Below are 17,425 nucleotides of genomic sequence, written 5' to 3' on the forward strand. Positions count from 1 at the left end.
GATGAAAGCATTTAATTTTTTACGCTGTGAAATCACAATCAATGTCTGATAAAGCTCCTTTGAAGATTGCATTAACGTCATTGCGCACGATGGGAATTGAACACGGGCCTCTCAATTGGGAAGCAGCTGCGTTGCCGTTGACCCACTAATTCTCACAACACCTCTGTGATAAAAACTCGATTTCACAACGCATGCCCGACGCCCCAACATGATCGCTTTTTCGACAATCCTTAACATGGACTTCCCCTGTACAATGTGCACGAGCGCAACGACAGCTTTGATAAGCGCAGCTGAAGTCAACCTAGCCAAGGCGCAGCTGATCTTCACTGATGGAACGGCTTCTGCCTCAAGTTTAAGATGCCGTTAGTTGCAACTCGGCTTTTGCACATAAGCGCCGCTGAATTCAGCGCCAATGATGGAATGGTCCCAAGGTGGGGTTTCGCGCAGTGTTGCCAGATGCGTCTGACCAAATCCCGCCCAAAAGGTTCTCAAAAACCGCCAAAATGCACTAAATTTTGCCCAATTTCAACAAATTGCCTCGACTTCTATGGGCACAAAACTGCTGAAAAAACGCCACATGGCCAATTTTTCCCGTTTTTACCTGCAGACGGTCATCCCAAGTAGCCCAATTGGGCGGGTAAGCGCCCAATCTGGCAACACTGGTTTCGCGATCGGAGGAAGCCTCTGATTGTTTGAATGCTGCTGTCACTCAAACTTTGTCCTCACGTGTGATTGGGGTGAAACAAAATAACTTCATTTACAAAGCATATGAATACATTTGGATGTACTCACGTTAAAGGTGCACCGTGTAAGATTGTAGCCAGAGTAGGTATTGTAACTATGCTGTTCATTGAAACTATTGCCAAATCTGATGTTTTCATGAATATTAGTTAAAAATAAACCAATATTTACTAGTATCACCAAAGGATGGTAAGTTTAGCAGCTAAAAATGCCTATTTCTGGAAATTCAAAATGACCACGGAGAATATCCCCCTTTTCATGTATGAAAAATACAACTTTCCCAGTCATAATGAATACTTAGAATTTGATGGTGGGGGTAAGTATTCATGAAAAGGTAACATTTGTGAATGGCCAACATAGATTCTGGAAAAAAAAACTACAAAAAATATTACACAGTGCACCTTTAAGATATGTTATCCCAGAATGGAGTACAGAAACCACTACAACATTCAGCCGTCTAGAAAACAGGTTTTAACCACGCACCAAGCTGGTCCAATGCAACCTCCAATGTTAAACGCCTACTAGCCACTTAGCATTTTGGGATCCACACCATGGTGTGGTGTAGCAGGACAGGTGGAGAGGAGGAGCTGAAGTCGGGAGTAGTGCAAACTTGTGTAGGGGTGTGAGACAAGGCTCCTATACACACGTGAGTGAGTTGTTGGTCAACCAGTCCATGGGAGCGTGACCTCGGAGACAGTATGCAGATCCTTGTCGACGAGCATCAATGGGGATAAGCAACTGCAGGAGTTGCAAGGTCAGTCTGCAGTCGCATTCATCCCACAATAGTTTGGCACCATTCGACATGTCACCTCGTCGACGCAACATGACTGAAATTTAGTAAGTTGGACAAGAAATCTAACCATCACGCAGCATTTTCATCCAGAGCGTATTGCTGTCTGCATGCGCATGCAGACGTTGATGGTAAATCAAATAAGCCTAATCAATATATGAGTTCATGGGAAAATTAAAAGCTACTTCTCTGGTTCTCATGGAGCAGTTGAGTTAATAATGGGAAAATGTGAATAAAAGGACTACTATCTACCATGAACTTTTTGTGGGAGCCAAACCAATGCAAAGGTTTTGCAAACAAGTCAGTAGAGTACCATTTACGTACATGTAGACAAGAAAACTGTTTCCATGAACCTCTACCTAGACTCCATGTAGAGCTAGCCATTCACACTCACCAATTCCTCTGCTTAGGGCTACACATAAATAATACAACCACACACACAAATATGCATTCTGACATGTAGTAGATTGCCAGCAATAGAGGGTATGGGTTGACTCACATTCAAATGTGACCTTAATGTATGCCAACTTTATAACACAAAGCACAAGCGTGAAAAAATATGTTGAAAGTCAGAGTACCATGTTTGTTTGGGCATGTCTACTTACAAGTGTTTGACGAGAGTGTTTTTTTGACAACACAATGGCCATTATACCAATGATGACCCCCTGTAGGCAGACAGACAAATACAATAATAATAATAATAATAATAATAATAATAATAATAATAATAATAATAATAATAATAATTAGGGCTGGGCAACGTTAACGGTCCGTCAATATCGTCCGACAATTTTGTTGGCTACAACGCTATAACGCAGCAGGTTTTGGTTCGTGTTTTTTTTTTTTTTTGTCTTTTATGACCGTCGTTCGTGGCTTATTTTGAAAGCGTCAGCACGCTTGTTGCTGCTTCCAATGACTGCCTGCTGACAGAGAAGAAGAATGTCTAGAAAAGTAGGCAAAACAAAACAGATATAGCCTACAGAAGGACGTCAACTTCTGAATGGACATTTTCGGTACACAGTTCTACAGTCCTCCTTGCGCAACTCTCGAGCAGCATGTGGCTCGCCTTTGCAGCTCGCAAGGTTAGGGCCAAAACATACCAAGGCGGAACGGAACCGGCACGGGATGAACGCGGTCTTTCTGCTTAGTTTCGGCCGGCGTGTTTTTCTCTGCCTTTCACACTGACAGCGTCGGCGTGCACGGCCAGTCCTGTTCAAAACCCTCCCCACAGCTAAAGCTAGCATGCTACTTTACCATTCATTTGAATGAGACACTGCCGGTCGCCGGCGTGAAAAATACGCTCGAGTTCTATTTTCCAAATGCAGCGCTGACGCTCGACTACCGCCGGTTGGTGTGTAAGGACAGATATGTTTCAATGTTTTTTCACCGACGCCGGTAAAAAACGCGCCCGTTCCGCGACGCTTTACCGCCTTGGTGTGTAAGACCCCTTAGGGCCAAAACATACCAAGGCGGAACGGAACGGTCCCGGGACGAACGCGGTCTTTCTGCTTAGTTTCAGCCGGCGTGTTTTTCTCTGCCTTTCACACTGACAGCGTCGGCGTGCGCGGCCAGTCCTATTCAAAACCCTCCTCACAGCTAAAGCTAGCATGCTACTCTGCCATTCATTTGAATGAGACACCGCCGGTCGCCGGCGTGAAAAATACGCTCGAGTTCTATTTTTCAAATGCAGCGCTGACGCTCGACTACCGCCGGTTGGTGTGTAAGGACAGATATGTTTCAATGTTTTTTCACCGACGCCGGTAAAAAACGCGCCCGTTCCGCGACGCTTTACCGCCCTGGTGTGTAAAACCCCTTAGGGGTCTGACACACCAAGGCGGTAAAGCGTCGCGGAACGGCCACGTTTTTTACCGGCGTCGGTGAAAATACATTGAAACCTATCTGTCCTTACACACCAACCGGCGGTAGTCGGGCGTCAGCGGCGCGGGAGCCGGCTCCGCGCCGCGCTGCATTTGGAAAATAGAACTCGAGCGTATTTTTCACGCCGGCGACCGGCGGTGTCTCATTCAAATGAATGGCAAAGTAGCATGCTAGCTTTGGCTGTGGCTAGGGTTTTGAATAGGACTGGCCGTGCAGAAAGACCGCGTCCGTCCTGCGACCGTTCCGTTCCGCCTTGGTATGTTTTGGCCCTCAGTCTATTGTACGGTCAGCATGAAAAGGGTACTGCGCTGGCCGTCTATCAGCTATCAATAACGCCACGCTGACTTACTAAAGCCCTGGTCAAAAAGCGGACCGCGAGATATTACATTCCTCACGCAACGTTTTGGTACATGGCGCTGCGCATGCATAGTAGGCTGTATCAACATGGTATGATTTCGCGACATCGGCAACCTCGTCAGCATTTAAGATAGTGTTAGTCATGTCAACGTTATTGTTTTGAAAGATGTACTTGCTGTCAATGCCAACAGACAGTCAATTAGTTTCTAGTCGCTGAAACACATTAAATAACAGCGACAGATAAGAGAGAAGGTGGGAGTCTTTGACAGTGAGAGAAGGCGGGACATATCTCACAGACGCATGCCTGCCTCTTGCCTGTTTTTTTTTAAGTGACAATTTTTTTTTCTTCTTGTAGGCCCATGTAGACCATCCTAATTTGAGTTTCTAATTTCTAATATATCAGTTTCAGTAGCCTACAATCTTAAATAGCCCTAGTGTAATATTGTATGCAATAATTTGTTTCAGTAGGCCTACATTGAATAGGCATAGCCTACTAGGCCTATATAATTTAGACTGATAGGTTGGCAAATAGCCTACATTTCCATTGTGGAATATTATATTAGACCTACATAGGTTATCTACACAGTACATATGCAAATTATTATTAATTATTTTATTTTATTAATTCATAAAATATTTTTATTTTATTTTATTTATTATTTATTATTATTATTTTTGGGTTTCGTGCGCTATGCGATTAATCACGATTAATCACAGAAAGTCATTGAGTTAATGCGATTAAAGATTTTCATTTTTGCCCACCCCTAATAATAATAATAATAATAACAATAACAACAATAATAAAACACATTGCTCCAAAAAATAATGGAAACAACAAAGCAACTCAAGGTCAATCATCCTTCTGTGATACCAGCCTTTCCAGTTAGGAAGCAACACTCATTGTCAGTCCATTCTGCACGTCCAGAGCATAGAGGAGATGCCAGTAGACATGCCAGTATACAAGAGGACATGGAGGAGACTATAGGATGGTTTACACACAGACCTATATTAAACTAGACTGGCAGTGGACATCTCTAAGCAGTAGCAGAAAATCGGACTGACTGGCCGGTGCCATCTTTGCGGTCTGCTGGTAAAAAGTTGTTGTACAGTTGTACAGTTGTGGACATTTCATGACACTGAATCGGTCATGCTTGTGTGTATACAACGTATTTTATATACTTTACTCTGAGTTAATGACAACTATTTATATAGGTATGTATATTTCTTAAATTACCTGTACGTTTTCAGTAAAGCTAACTGCGAGCTTCCCAGAAGACGCTGATGGTAACCTAGCAAAACGAACCCAGACAGAAAAAGATGGCAGACTCGTCTTTGCGAATAATGACATTATATAACATTATGCGATGTTGTATTATATATTATTATAGATACACATACGGAAAACGAAGTATCACATTATTTTCAAACACATTTAGAAGTTCAACTTACTCATGGAATGATGTCATTACATAAAGGTCTGTGGTTACGGGAGTCTGGGGTAAGATGGCAGCCTACTGAGAATCCGAAAATCTTGAGACCCACTGCCAGTCTAGTTTAATCATAGGTCTGTGGGTTTACAACCCAGCAGCGTTATCACCATCTCTTTCCTGGTGATGGCTGGCACAGGAACAGAACTGCCATGCAGCCCTGCAAAATGAGCCATCTCTAATTTCAACCCATTGCTTGTCAAATTTGCACAAAAGTAGGCAAATTGAATCGCAATGAGTGTTTCTTCCTAACTGGACAGGCTGGTAACACAGAAGTATGATTGAATTGGAGTTGCATTACACCATTTTGGCATTTCCTTTATTTTTTAAGCTGTGCATATCACAATCAAACTAATAAGGGGTCATTTTATGTTAAATCAGACACTTTGGGGCCCGACCAATTGTAAAACAACTTAGTGGGTCTTTTCAATGGCAAGGTAGAACCCCAGAACTGCATTTGCATTAATATTTTAGGAGAAACAGACTAAGAACGTTATAATTAAGAGGGTAGGACACTAAACATTCTTCCTTGATTATGTCAGTCAATTAAGTCAAAGCACGTCCCCATCAACATTCATGTGATCCTCTGATAAAGACGGATGCAACACCGTCGAAACATGTCTGGTAAAAGGTAAAACTTTTCTATTACATGTCTGAAACATAAGAAAAACCTAAATACTCATGCAGTTCTGGGGTTCTAACTTGCAACTGAAGCGGCACACCAAGTTAAAATCTGGTTCGGGCGGGCCCTAAAGTGTCCGGCTTGACGTGAAATGACCCTGGCTGTGTGGATTCCAATATGCAGACTTCCGTCCTCCCTTGCTCACTTGCCTGCTTGTGACCTCATGATGATGTCACTGCCGACAGAAAATGAATTTAAAATCTTGCAAAAACACAATTCTAATGTCATTTCCTCATTTGCAATTGGGATGGTGAATGAAAAACAGTGCCTCAAAAGTTGCTGTGGCTAGGCTGACAGCTGGGAAACTTTATCGGTTTCTCCACAGAGGCGGGGCGAGGCCACAAGCACAAGTGGAGGACGCGAGTCTGCATATTGGAATGCACCCCCTAAGAGTAAACATACAGGCTTAACCCCTTAGCGCAGCACTATGGCTCTCTGTAATGTCATGGCAATGTTGTTATGATGTAGTTAAGCATTTTCAGCAAGTGAATAGGGTCGCCGGCGACCCCAGCTGCAGTAAGAGGCTACACAGTTATTTCTCCTTGATGTCTTACCGTGAGTCCTGCAACCATTGCAATGACATTGGAGATGGCATATTCCATGCCTCGCGCCTGCGGGTGCAGGTTGATGTGCCTCAGCACAGCACCATGAACCAACGCCGCCAATAAGAAGTTCACGTGACCGATGAGGACCACACTCAAACCAAACTTCATGAGTGCTTTGGGCTCCTCCAGTCCTCCACAACATCCTCCTCCAAGGAACAAGGCAACATAGTAGAGGGATATGAGGGAAGGTTTAGATAAGAAAAAAAGGGGCAGAATGTGTAGCATGTGTAATTAGTATCATCTGGGCAGTATAGAAACAGAATAAAATACAACCACAGAAAAAAATTAACCACTTCGACCACTTCAAAATTTTCCAGTTTTCTGATTTTATTATGGATAGGTATGTGTTTTAGTAAAACAAACATTGCTATTTCATTTTGTAACCAAGTGGTGTTACCAGATTTTAAACTTTGTTACTCAGGTGAAAAGGTGACTATGCCAGTCCCATTATAGGGTGGGACAACCCTAGCCTGATTATCATTGACTTTCAAATCTCTTCGAGACTTGGTCTGACCAAGAGCATAACAATTAACGTTTCCCAAACAGCATGGTCGACCAGCCTCCCTTGGTTTGCTACTGGTTGACTAGTATCAGACAAAGTGGGTGGAGTTCCCGAATTTTTGGGAAATCAGAAACGATATTAGCATCACAGACCTAGACTAACCTAGACTGGCAATGGGCGGTTCAAGGCACGAGCAGAATTTCGGATTGACTGGGCGCAGCCATCTTTGCGATTTTCGTGCCCCATCGGCTCCTCCCACAGACATAGCTCCTCCTAGTGAAGACTATCAGAGCTGTGAGCCATAGGAATGCATACGATTTCAAACTGTGACTACAACGTTATAAAAGTGGGTTTCAATCATTTTCTGTAAGATTTTGACAAATCGTAACATCTATATTGTCACTCCAGGAAAGGAATCACCCTCACTGTACCACCAAACGTTTTATTAGAGACCCAGACGTTAAGCGGTCTTGCCAGATCAGACGGTTTCCCGCCAAATCGGGCCGTTTAGGAAGGCGGTCTTCGGGTAGAAAAGGACACACTATCTCATCTGGCAACCCTGCAGAGAATATTAGTTGCAGCAATGCAGCTTACGGTTTGAGGATATTTTGTGATACTGAATCGTTCATGCTGGTGTGTATGCAACTTAGTTGGTATAATTTACTCAGAGTTATTGACAACTATGTATATATGTGCATATAACCCATACGTTTAGTAAAAATGACTGTGCAAGCTTCCCAGGAGACGCTGACGGTAACCTAGCAACATCACGAGCCCAGACAGAAAGATATGACAGACCCTCGTCTTCGCCTGTAATGGCATTGTACAACATTATGCTGTGTTGTATTGTGTTGTATTATATGATGTTGTGTTATATATAGATACACAACACATACGGCAAATGAAGAATCACATTATTTTCGACACGTTTAGAAGTTCATTTCACATACTGGAAGAACTTTGCGGACTGATTAGATTAGATTAGATTAGATTAGATTACTTTATTGGTACCCAAGGGTAGATTTGATTTGCAGTAAAGTGAGCTTCGCTCATACAAAACATTCAGGACATAGGACACACATAACATACAAGCAACCCACAATGAAAATATGGATAATACCAAAAGTGACCTAGTGCATCCTATCAAAGAGACATGGTGTCACATAAAGTGACAGGGGTACTAAATAAGAATAGATTGTTAAATATATGATAAAAAGGAGTATAAAATACATGATGAGAAGTAACTGGCTTGATAAATACCTAGTAAAATAAGACTCTTGTCTAAGGAATTAAAAAAAAAAAAAAAAAAAAAACAGTAAAAACAGTGAAAAAAACACTGACGTCATTACGTAAAAGTCTGTGGTTACAGCACAGATTCTATAAGACCAGATATGCCACTGGTTTGTTTCACGGTGTATTTCCGGTTTCCGAAACGAGGCAGGTTTGTATTAGTTCTATGGCAGATTTAGAGCTGTAGTGGCAGTTCCACCCTTATCCACGTGGCGGCCCGGAGACCAGAATGAATGGAGTCCTATGGAGCAAAACCCCTCATGGTGCCTTTATCTCAGTATATGATTTTTTTTTCCGTGTAATTCGGATGTTGCTTTCGAAAGACTATATATAGAAAATACCCACGGCTTTTGTTAACCTTTTTTTTTCTCTATTTTTCACTTATGACCTAATGGGTCATGTGACTTGTATCTAAGGTTGGGGTGGGGTGGGTGGGTATTGATCACTGACTTTGTAATGCCTTTGTTTCCCAGCTTGGGAATTTGTTCATAAATAAAAAAACAGTGAATCACAAAAAAAAAGAAAATACCCACGGCTGAGTTTTAGATCTTTTGAGCCAAGCAAATGCTTAAAAAGTGATTTTAAGTGTTTATGACGTCACTTCCTTAGCAAAATGCTAGCGAGTAGTGAGCAATAAAAACGCCTCTTGTAACAAATCAAACGGACATATGTGCTTTTTTATTAAACTGTTGGGTGAAACCCTTATTGAAGTCTCCAGAACAACATTCGAATCTGAGCTTTGTTGATGAGACCTGGGTGAAAATTAAGATTTTTAGCATCTAGCTCCATTGGGTCCCATTCATTCTGGTCTCCGATGCGCGACTAGTGGAGAACTCATTGGAACTGCAGTCAAAAACCATAGAACTAATGAATGAATGAAACTTTATTGTCATTGTACAGGTACAACGAAATTGGTAAAGTGCAGATGCTCACGGTGCTTAAAAATCAACAAAGAACCTATATATATACTGTATAAAAATAATTAAGATTTTAAAAAGTCAGCTGTGCAAAATTTAGTGTGTAGATTGCTTTTGGATAAAAACTGTCTTTTAGCCTGTTTGTTTTTGTACCCAGAGCCCTGTAACGCCTGCCTGATGGCAGCAGCTCAAACAGTTTATGTCCAGTATGGTAGGGGTCTCTGATGATTTGCTTGGCTTTCTTTAGACAGCGACAGGAGAACAACTCCTCTAAAGAGGGCAGGGGACAGCTGGTGATCTTCTGAGCTGTGCTGACCACTCTCTGAAGAGCTCTTCTGTCCGCTGCTGTGCAGCTGGAATACCACACACATAAACAGTATGTTAGGATGCTCTCTATGGAGCTCCGGTAGAAGGCCACCAGTAGACTTTGGGGTAGATGGTTAGCCCGTAAGACCCTAAGGAAGTACAGTCTCTGTTGTGCCTTCTTGATGGTGGCAGTGGTGTTGGTGTTCCAAGTAAGGTCGTCCCTCAGATGCACGCCCAGGAAGCGGAAATCAGAGACCCTCTCCACACAGGCCCCATCGATGACCAGCGGTTGAATGTTAGCCTTTGTCCTCCTGTAGTCCACTATCAACTCCTTTGTTTTTGAGATGTTTAGGAACAGGTTGTTCTCCTTGCACCAGACCGATAGACGCTGCACCTCTTCCCTGTATGCAGTTTCGTCTCCCTTGGAGATGAGACCTACGATGGTGGTGTCATCAGCAAACTTGATGATACTATTGCTGGAGTGAGAGGGGGTGCAGTCGTAAGTGTATAGGGTGTACAGGAGTGGGCTTAGCACACAACCTTGGGGGGAGCCTGTGCTGGTGTTTATGACTGAGGACAGGTGGGAGCCAGCTCTTACCCTCTGGGAGCGGCCTGTCAGAAAGTCCAGTATCCACCGACAGATGGAGTGTGACAGCCCCAATACAAACTAACACAAACAACTGGTACAATGGGGCTTAATAGCGAGTGGCAAGGCTGTTCTATAAGGGCTGTGGTTACGGGAGTCTTCACCAAGATGGCGGTCTGCTTTGATCTGACTGCTGAGAAATCCAAAATTTTCGAGGCCCACTCCCAGTCTAGGTTAGTACAGGTCTGTGATTAGCATTGCTCTTGGCCTGACTAGAAGCAATACAGGCAGTCGGCTGCTATGCTAATGAGCAGGCGGGGCACTCTGAGGGTCACTCTCAGCCTCAAAATGAATGGTAGTGAATGAGAAGCCAGCGCACTGGAGGGTAAATTCTGCCTTTTTAGACTTGTTATTGTCGGGAGCACTTTCATTCAAAGTCCACTGCCTGCGTCGTGAATCCAGGGAAGCGACTATGAAGTGGCAGAACCATATCTATGTCCGAAACAGTTGTAGAATCCACAGTCGCCCCCCCCACCAACACTAAGCTGTCAGACTGAGTTTTGGTGGGGGGACTGTGGATTCTATAACTGCTCGCTAGTACTTTGCTGAGGGATGGAATCCATGCTGTCTTTCAGATCAGAACGATTGTGCAAAGCAGCATGGGATTCCCCAGGCTGTGGTATATCCTATGGCCAACATCAATCAAACTGCCAACAATGCCTAATTAAAAGATACACACAAACTTTGCACCAACTGTGCCATTCACCATTTATTCAAAGTCAACTCAGGGTATGTAAATTTGAGTAACCTTGAGTGAAAGTTTACTTGTACAGTATTAGGATATTTTTTTGGGCTATAATAATGGTGTGCAAGATTTGGCTTATGGTGAACTCCCATTTCTGTATTTGTAGTTCAAGGTACGCAAACTATGCATCATATGCAAGGTGAAGTTGATAAGATTTGATTTAACCCCCATGTTGAGGGGGGACAAGATTTTGTTTTGTTACCTACAGTACTTGAGTGAAGGTTGTGCACATTTATTTCAATGATAAATGGCTCAAATCCATTGAAAATTTTACTTATTTATTGACTCATCAAAGACTACAAATATGTTTCTACTACAAGTACAGAGAAATGTATACCGAGATAAATATAGGATATTTTATGCCCATTTATACATCTATGGGTTGGCCATATTTGATGTGGGGCCATCTTGAAAATTCTTTTTATTTTTTGATGATGTTAATACAATAAAAAGATACATGTGTTTTCATGCTTTCGCGGCAAATTGTGCCCTGGTTTCACTAATGTACTGTAACACAATATGTAACACTACATATATGGGTGGTTGACGTTTAAGGGCGTAACGCAAAAAAAAAAAAAGTTTTTCAAATTCTTGAAAAAAATGATGGATAAAAATTTGAAAAAAAAATTGAAAAAAATGGTGGAATTCCACCTTATTTTTGCCATTTTTGGGAAAATGTGTCTTGCATCAACACATTGCATAGGCATGTCACACCGTAGGAAAATGGAGTCACACCACAGGGAATTCACTGCATTATGGCCATTTTAATCCTTTTGTATACATGACTGACATCTGAGCTCATGCTAACTTGATAATGATATTGTGTTTAATCTTAATATGTGTTTTCATTTATAAAAAAACTTTTTTTCCTCCTATAAGAGCAGTCACACCACAGGACACCATAAAATGAACCTAAGCATTGCGTGACAGAAAGATTGCAATATGAAGACATATTAAGAGGTTAAGAGTCACCTTAAACTTCCACAGCACTCTCCAATAACTGAGGTACTGACTGGTTTGGAGCCAGTCTTTAAGACCCTTGTAGTTGGCCTTGCAGCTGCCCATTCACAAACATTGACATACATGTCACCCCACAGGACGCAATTTGTGTTACGAAATTGAACTTGTAGTTAATATAACTGTCTTGAGTTTTTTTCACATTCACATATCTTAATATAAAGTTAATATTTATGCAATCATGCCAAATGCTTCATACATTATTCAAAATGTTGTTGGTTAATTTATATATATATATATATATATATATATATATATATATATATATATATATATATATATATTCCAGGTTTCATTAATGTTACAGTCACACCACAGGATATTTGACATATAAACCTTTACATAAATCTTAACAAAAATGTTTCTTCTCATCTAAGACTAATATGAAACATAATGTACCACATCTTCTTTCATTGACATATGTTTTTTAAAGGAAAAATTACAGTTTTGTAGGTTTTTACCCAATGTTACGAAAAAACAAGGCGTCACGTCTCCCACCCATATATATATATATACAGTATATATATATATATAACATTAGTAGGCTAGGGTTTGATGTTTCGAAATTAGGCTATGTTAGGATCACTTCCAGAGTTATCTTTTTTAAGACTATTACTTGTGTGTGTGTGTGTGTCTGTGTGCGTGCACGCATTTCTCACGTGAACCCTTCAACACTATTATACATATCAATAAGTATATGTGCTGATTGCATGCTCCTGCTACAAAGTGCATGGTGGTTTCACTAATATGGGTCAAACATGTTTGATTTGTCTTGAAAATTCAGATATTTTTTCCATACCTCCATTCCTAATAATCTGCACATTAAGATGTAACTGTGTAGGCTACCAATTATCATGCTTTTACCACAAAGTGCCCGGTAGTTAATATGGGTTGGCCATATTGGATTTGGTGGCCATTTTGAAAATTCTGTATTTTTCACATCTGATATTAATCAGCTGAAAAAGAAGGAAATGTGTATCAATTGTCATGCTTTTACTACGTGCATAATGGATTCACTCATCTGCTATACAAATATATGGGTCGGCCATATTTCATTTGGTGGCCATTTTGAACATTTCAATTTTGGTTTTACGCAACAATTCCATTTCTAACATTAATAGGTATATCATAAAGTATGTATTTACCAAATTTCAGGCATTTATGATGCAGTGCATGATGCTTACTCACCAGAGGTGGAAAGAGTACAGAAAATGTGTACTCAAGTAAAAGTATCTTTACTTTGCCTAAATTCTACTCAAGTACAAGTAAAAGTACCTATCTAAAAATCTACTCAAGTAAAAGTAAAAAGTACTTCACTTAAAATGTAATTTGAGTAAAAGTTACTTAGTTACTTTTAATTAGCTTTCCTCTTGAGAATGTCATGTTTATTTTTCTTGAATATCGTCCTCCATAACCTCTATCTCTTGCTTGGCACCAGCCATCATCCAATACATTGATACAAGATAGTAAAATAGTGGAAATGCTGTGTGCCATCCTGCACAATCTTTCATTTCCGGCGGATTGTGGCATTATTGTGCATGGCATTTTGTCTCTCAGTCATTTTTTTTTTACTCAGTACTCAGGCCAGGTTCCAGTGTAATTGAGTAAAGTACTTGGGTCAAAATGTACTCAAGTACAAGTAAAAGTATTAATTTTAAAAATTACTTAAAAAGTACAAAGTATTCATAAAAGCTACTCAAGTACAATACTTGAGTAAAAGTAATTAGTTACTTTCCACCCCTGTTACTCACTAATATGGGTTGGCCATATTGGATTTGGTGGCCATCTTGAAAATACAGCATTTTTCGCGGCGCCTCCAACAATAACATTGATCAGCATATTAAGAAGGACGTACCCATTTTCAGGCCTTTACTACAAAGTGTCAGGTAGTTTCGTTAATATAGGTTGGCCATATTGGATTTGGCGGCCATCTTGAAAATTCATAATTTTTCGCTACGCCTCCAATGCTAATATTAAATCAGCATATCAAATAGGATATTTATACACATCTTCATGCTTTTACAACAACGTGTCAGGTAGTTTCATTCATTTGGGTTGGCCATATTGGATTTGGGGGCCATCTTGAAAATTCTTCATTTTTCGCGACGCCTCCAATGCTTATATTAATAAGCATAGGAAGAGGTATATGTGTACCAATTTTCATGCTTTTACTCAAAAGTGCGTGATCAATTCACCAATCCGCTGGACTAGCAACTATGTCAATTAGTTTGAGGATGGAGTGGAGGACCACCAGATCAACACCCTGTCATGGTCAGCCCAGTTTCCAGTCCTATTAAAACTTTGCACCAGGAGTGGAATTAAGTCACCCAAGAACAACCCAAACGTGGGGAGCATGCCACCATGCATGGAAGCTGTGATTAAAATCTACATTTATCCCACCAAATATTGATTTCATGTTGTCTTAAAGTGAATAGCATCTTGCTTTATTTGTCTTTTGTGAGGTCTTTTGTGCAAATAGACCTCTTTTTTTGCAAATAAATGCTCTAAATGGCAATAGGGCCTAATTCATTTGAAATTTGGAGGGATTGTCGGTAGTTAAGCATGAAACAACAATGTTTGTTTTGCTCATTGTTTTCTATTTAGTCACATTGGCTTTAATGTAACAAATACTTATCCATAGTAGGCCTAATCAGAAAAAAAAATCGAAGCTCATTTTTTTCCTTGGCGGTCTAACGCCATTCCCACAGTGGTTGAACTGTTGACACACCGCATCCAAAGTCTGTGTGGTTTTAGTTGCTGCTCCAATATGACTGCCAATTATTGATTGACCTCAAGTTCAGGCGCATATGAAGGTCTATAAAACAGAAGACCAAAATTAGTGACTTTAGCCTACTAACAACACGATGTGATCGGACATAGGCCTATTTTAACTTATCTCTCTAGGTTGAATAGTTTTTGAAGAGAGCACCATTTGAGTAAAAAATAGGCCTAGTCTACGAATTTCATCCTTGACGCAATATTCAGCGGATTAGCCTACCAAGGCAACTTGAGTTTATTGACAACTCTTGCGCGTAAACCTAAGCTCATAGCCTACTAATTTTGTTACTCGGGAAAAAAGGAAAATGACATAGGCTATCTGGTAGGCCTATCTATTAACAGTATTATAATTTCAAGTCATTAGCCTCAAGCCCCCACTCAACTGACTCAACTGGACAGGACATCAACGCCGCGCGCAAAGCGAGCACAAAATCACATGCGCCCTAAACACACATTCAAACATTCGTGTCGATGTGAAAACGACATAGCCTAAACAGTGAGAGATTCATGGTCATCAAGTTTGTTACTTACCTGCTTTTGCCATTATAGTTAACTAGAGAAGGAGTTCACAGAGATTTCGGTCACATAGTTCCTCCTCCCATTTCAAACAGGTGCTTCTCCATTCCAGTGATCACACCTAGGCTACTACGTCTCTACACGCCTAAACACACATCTCAGTTTCTTGCGTAGAGTCACAAACATCAACAAGGCCTTAATTTAGCGTGTGCATCAAACACCAAACAATCGCAACAACTCTGTTTAAAACGGCGTTTCAAGTTTCCATTCACAATGTCATGTCCGACCCAGAGCTCTACTCTCTGGTCCGACCTACCGCACGCTGGGGGTTCCCAAACTTTACCATGACAAGGCAATCCACCCCCACAAAAGCCTACCGGTAGATTCCAGCCAACCAGTCAAGCAACCTCCCTCCTTACATGGCTACATGTGTCAGTGCAACCCCAATGCATTTTAGCTGGGTCTCTTAGCGTCCAAAAAGGGCCTAATCGTTACGCGCTGGATAGAAGCACCAAAATCGGTGTAGACCTCCCTTAGGGTGTTCTCCATCATTTCAGAAGGGGTGCCCCAAATTTCAATGTCATTAAGGTCATTTTTATACTCATGAACGGCGTGACGTTTTCCATGTGCGTTACGCCCATTTATGGGGGAAAACAACCCATGCAAGTCAATTGGTGATGTTGTGGTTTAATAAACGAAAGATACGGACCTGTAGACTAGCGTTGTTCACGCGCAACATGCCGAAAACGTGTTGTGTTGCCGGCTGTTCAAATGATATAGCCGAACAGCCGTGGCTGAAGCATGGAATGTGTTCATTTAGGTTAGCCGATGTAGCATGTAAGTCAATGAGACATTCGGTTTGTTTTCACCCATATAGGGGTGTAACGCAAATTTAAGAGCAAAGTACCCGGATGGCCGTTCATGAGTATGGGGTAAATCCAAGATGGCTGCCCCAAACCAGCCAATAGTAGTAAAATGCTGTACTGCCTGGACATAATGGTGTTATGGGCCAATCCACCTATTTGTGTGTGATGTATACAAACTGAACTTTGAAAATATGTGCAAAACTTACCATAAAAACAATGTTATATATGTCTTATTTAGATTCAAAAACAGGAAAATCATAAAAACCATGGTCAGAATGAGATCACTCTACAATTGAGAGCTCATTTCTGGGCATTTAGCTATTGAACCAACATTCAGTAAGAGTTTTAAAAATTTGCAGTGGGTCATATCTATAACATCCAAAAAGAAAATTGTGGTTAGAAAATTTAGGGGAGAAGAGATAAACCCTTGAACTGGGCCACACATAACTGTCCCAATGTTAGCATGCTAGCATTAGCAGGTTCAGACACTCAGTCTGCTCTTCAGATAAAGATGGCAAACAATAATTTTAATCCCACTTACACATGCGCGCACACACACAAACTACTACTACTTCCTTAGGACCCCCTCAATGATTTAACCCTAGGAGTCCAACTGAAATATATTCATATCAATGAAGTCAATAACACATGTAGGCCTACATATCAAGTGTCAGTGACAGCTGTCAAATGACAAATGTATGCTGATTAATGTTCAGATGTGTATATCTCAGTCCTAAGTGTACAATGGAGTGATAAGGGCATTTATGCTTAGGAAATTATGAATAATCAATATGCAATACACCATCCATACAGTATATTGACAGATACTTTGTTTTAAAAGAGCAAAATGGTAACATGTCTGTTTGTCCATCTACTTTTGGCTTTAATCTAGATGACATGTTGGCTACCTAACCACTTAATTTATTGTTTGCTCATTATTTTTTATTTGTGGGTGTGGTCCTTTGTTTAAAACATGTCTGCCTGCCTTCCCTCTCTCACATAGGCCACTAAAATAGTCTTTCAAAAACTTAAAACAACAGCATGTGGAAATCCTATTGGCTTTGGAGGGCTAACGTCTATAAGACTATACTGTACTCTACTGTATTGCACTGTACTGTACTCTACTATACTGTACTGTACTGTACTGTAATGTGATATACCGTACTGTACTCTACTGCACCGTGCAGTATGCTACTGTACTGTACTGTACTAGACTGCACCGTACTGTATGCTACTGTACTGTACTTAACTAGACTCCACCGTACTTTATGCTACTGTACTGTACTGTACTGTACTATACTG

At 40.9% G+C, this 17,425-nt stretch overlaps 1 protein-coding gene across 4 annotated transcripts in view; it reads right to left on the bottom strand.

Moving 5' to 3' along the window:
* LOC134436102 (keratinocyte-associated protein 3-like) overlaps positions 1–15,637 on the bottom strand; it is a 123,250-nt gene extending 107,613 nt beyond the window's left edge. For 2 of the 4 annotated variants that reach the window (XM_063185138.1, XM_063185135.1), the window contains exons 1-2: positions 6,490–10,638; positions 2,137–2,196 (exon numbers count right to left, since the gene is read on the bottom strand). In XM_063185138.1, coding sequence (XP_063041208.1) covers positions 2,137–2,196; positions 6,490–6,765 — 336 coding nt within the window. In that variant the 5' untranslated portion in view covers positions 6,766–10,638. Of the gene's footprint in view, positions 1–2,136; positions 2,197–6,489; positions 10,639–15,272 lie in introns of those variants that run through there. The other 2 variants (XM_063185137.1, XM_063185136.1) reach the window with 2 other exon arrangements.
* Positions 15,638–17,425: the final 1,788 nt, after the last annotated feature.

Source organism: Engraulis encrasicolus, chromosome 20 (genome assembly GCF_034702125.1).
Source record: "Engraulis encrasicolus isolate BLACKSEA-1 chromosome 20, IST_EnEncr_1.0, whole genome shotgun sequence".
NCBI lineage: Eukaryota > Metazoa > Chordata > Actinopteri > Clupeiformes > Engraulidae > Engraulis > Engraulis encrasicolus.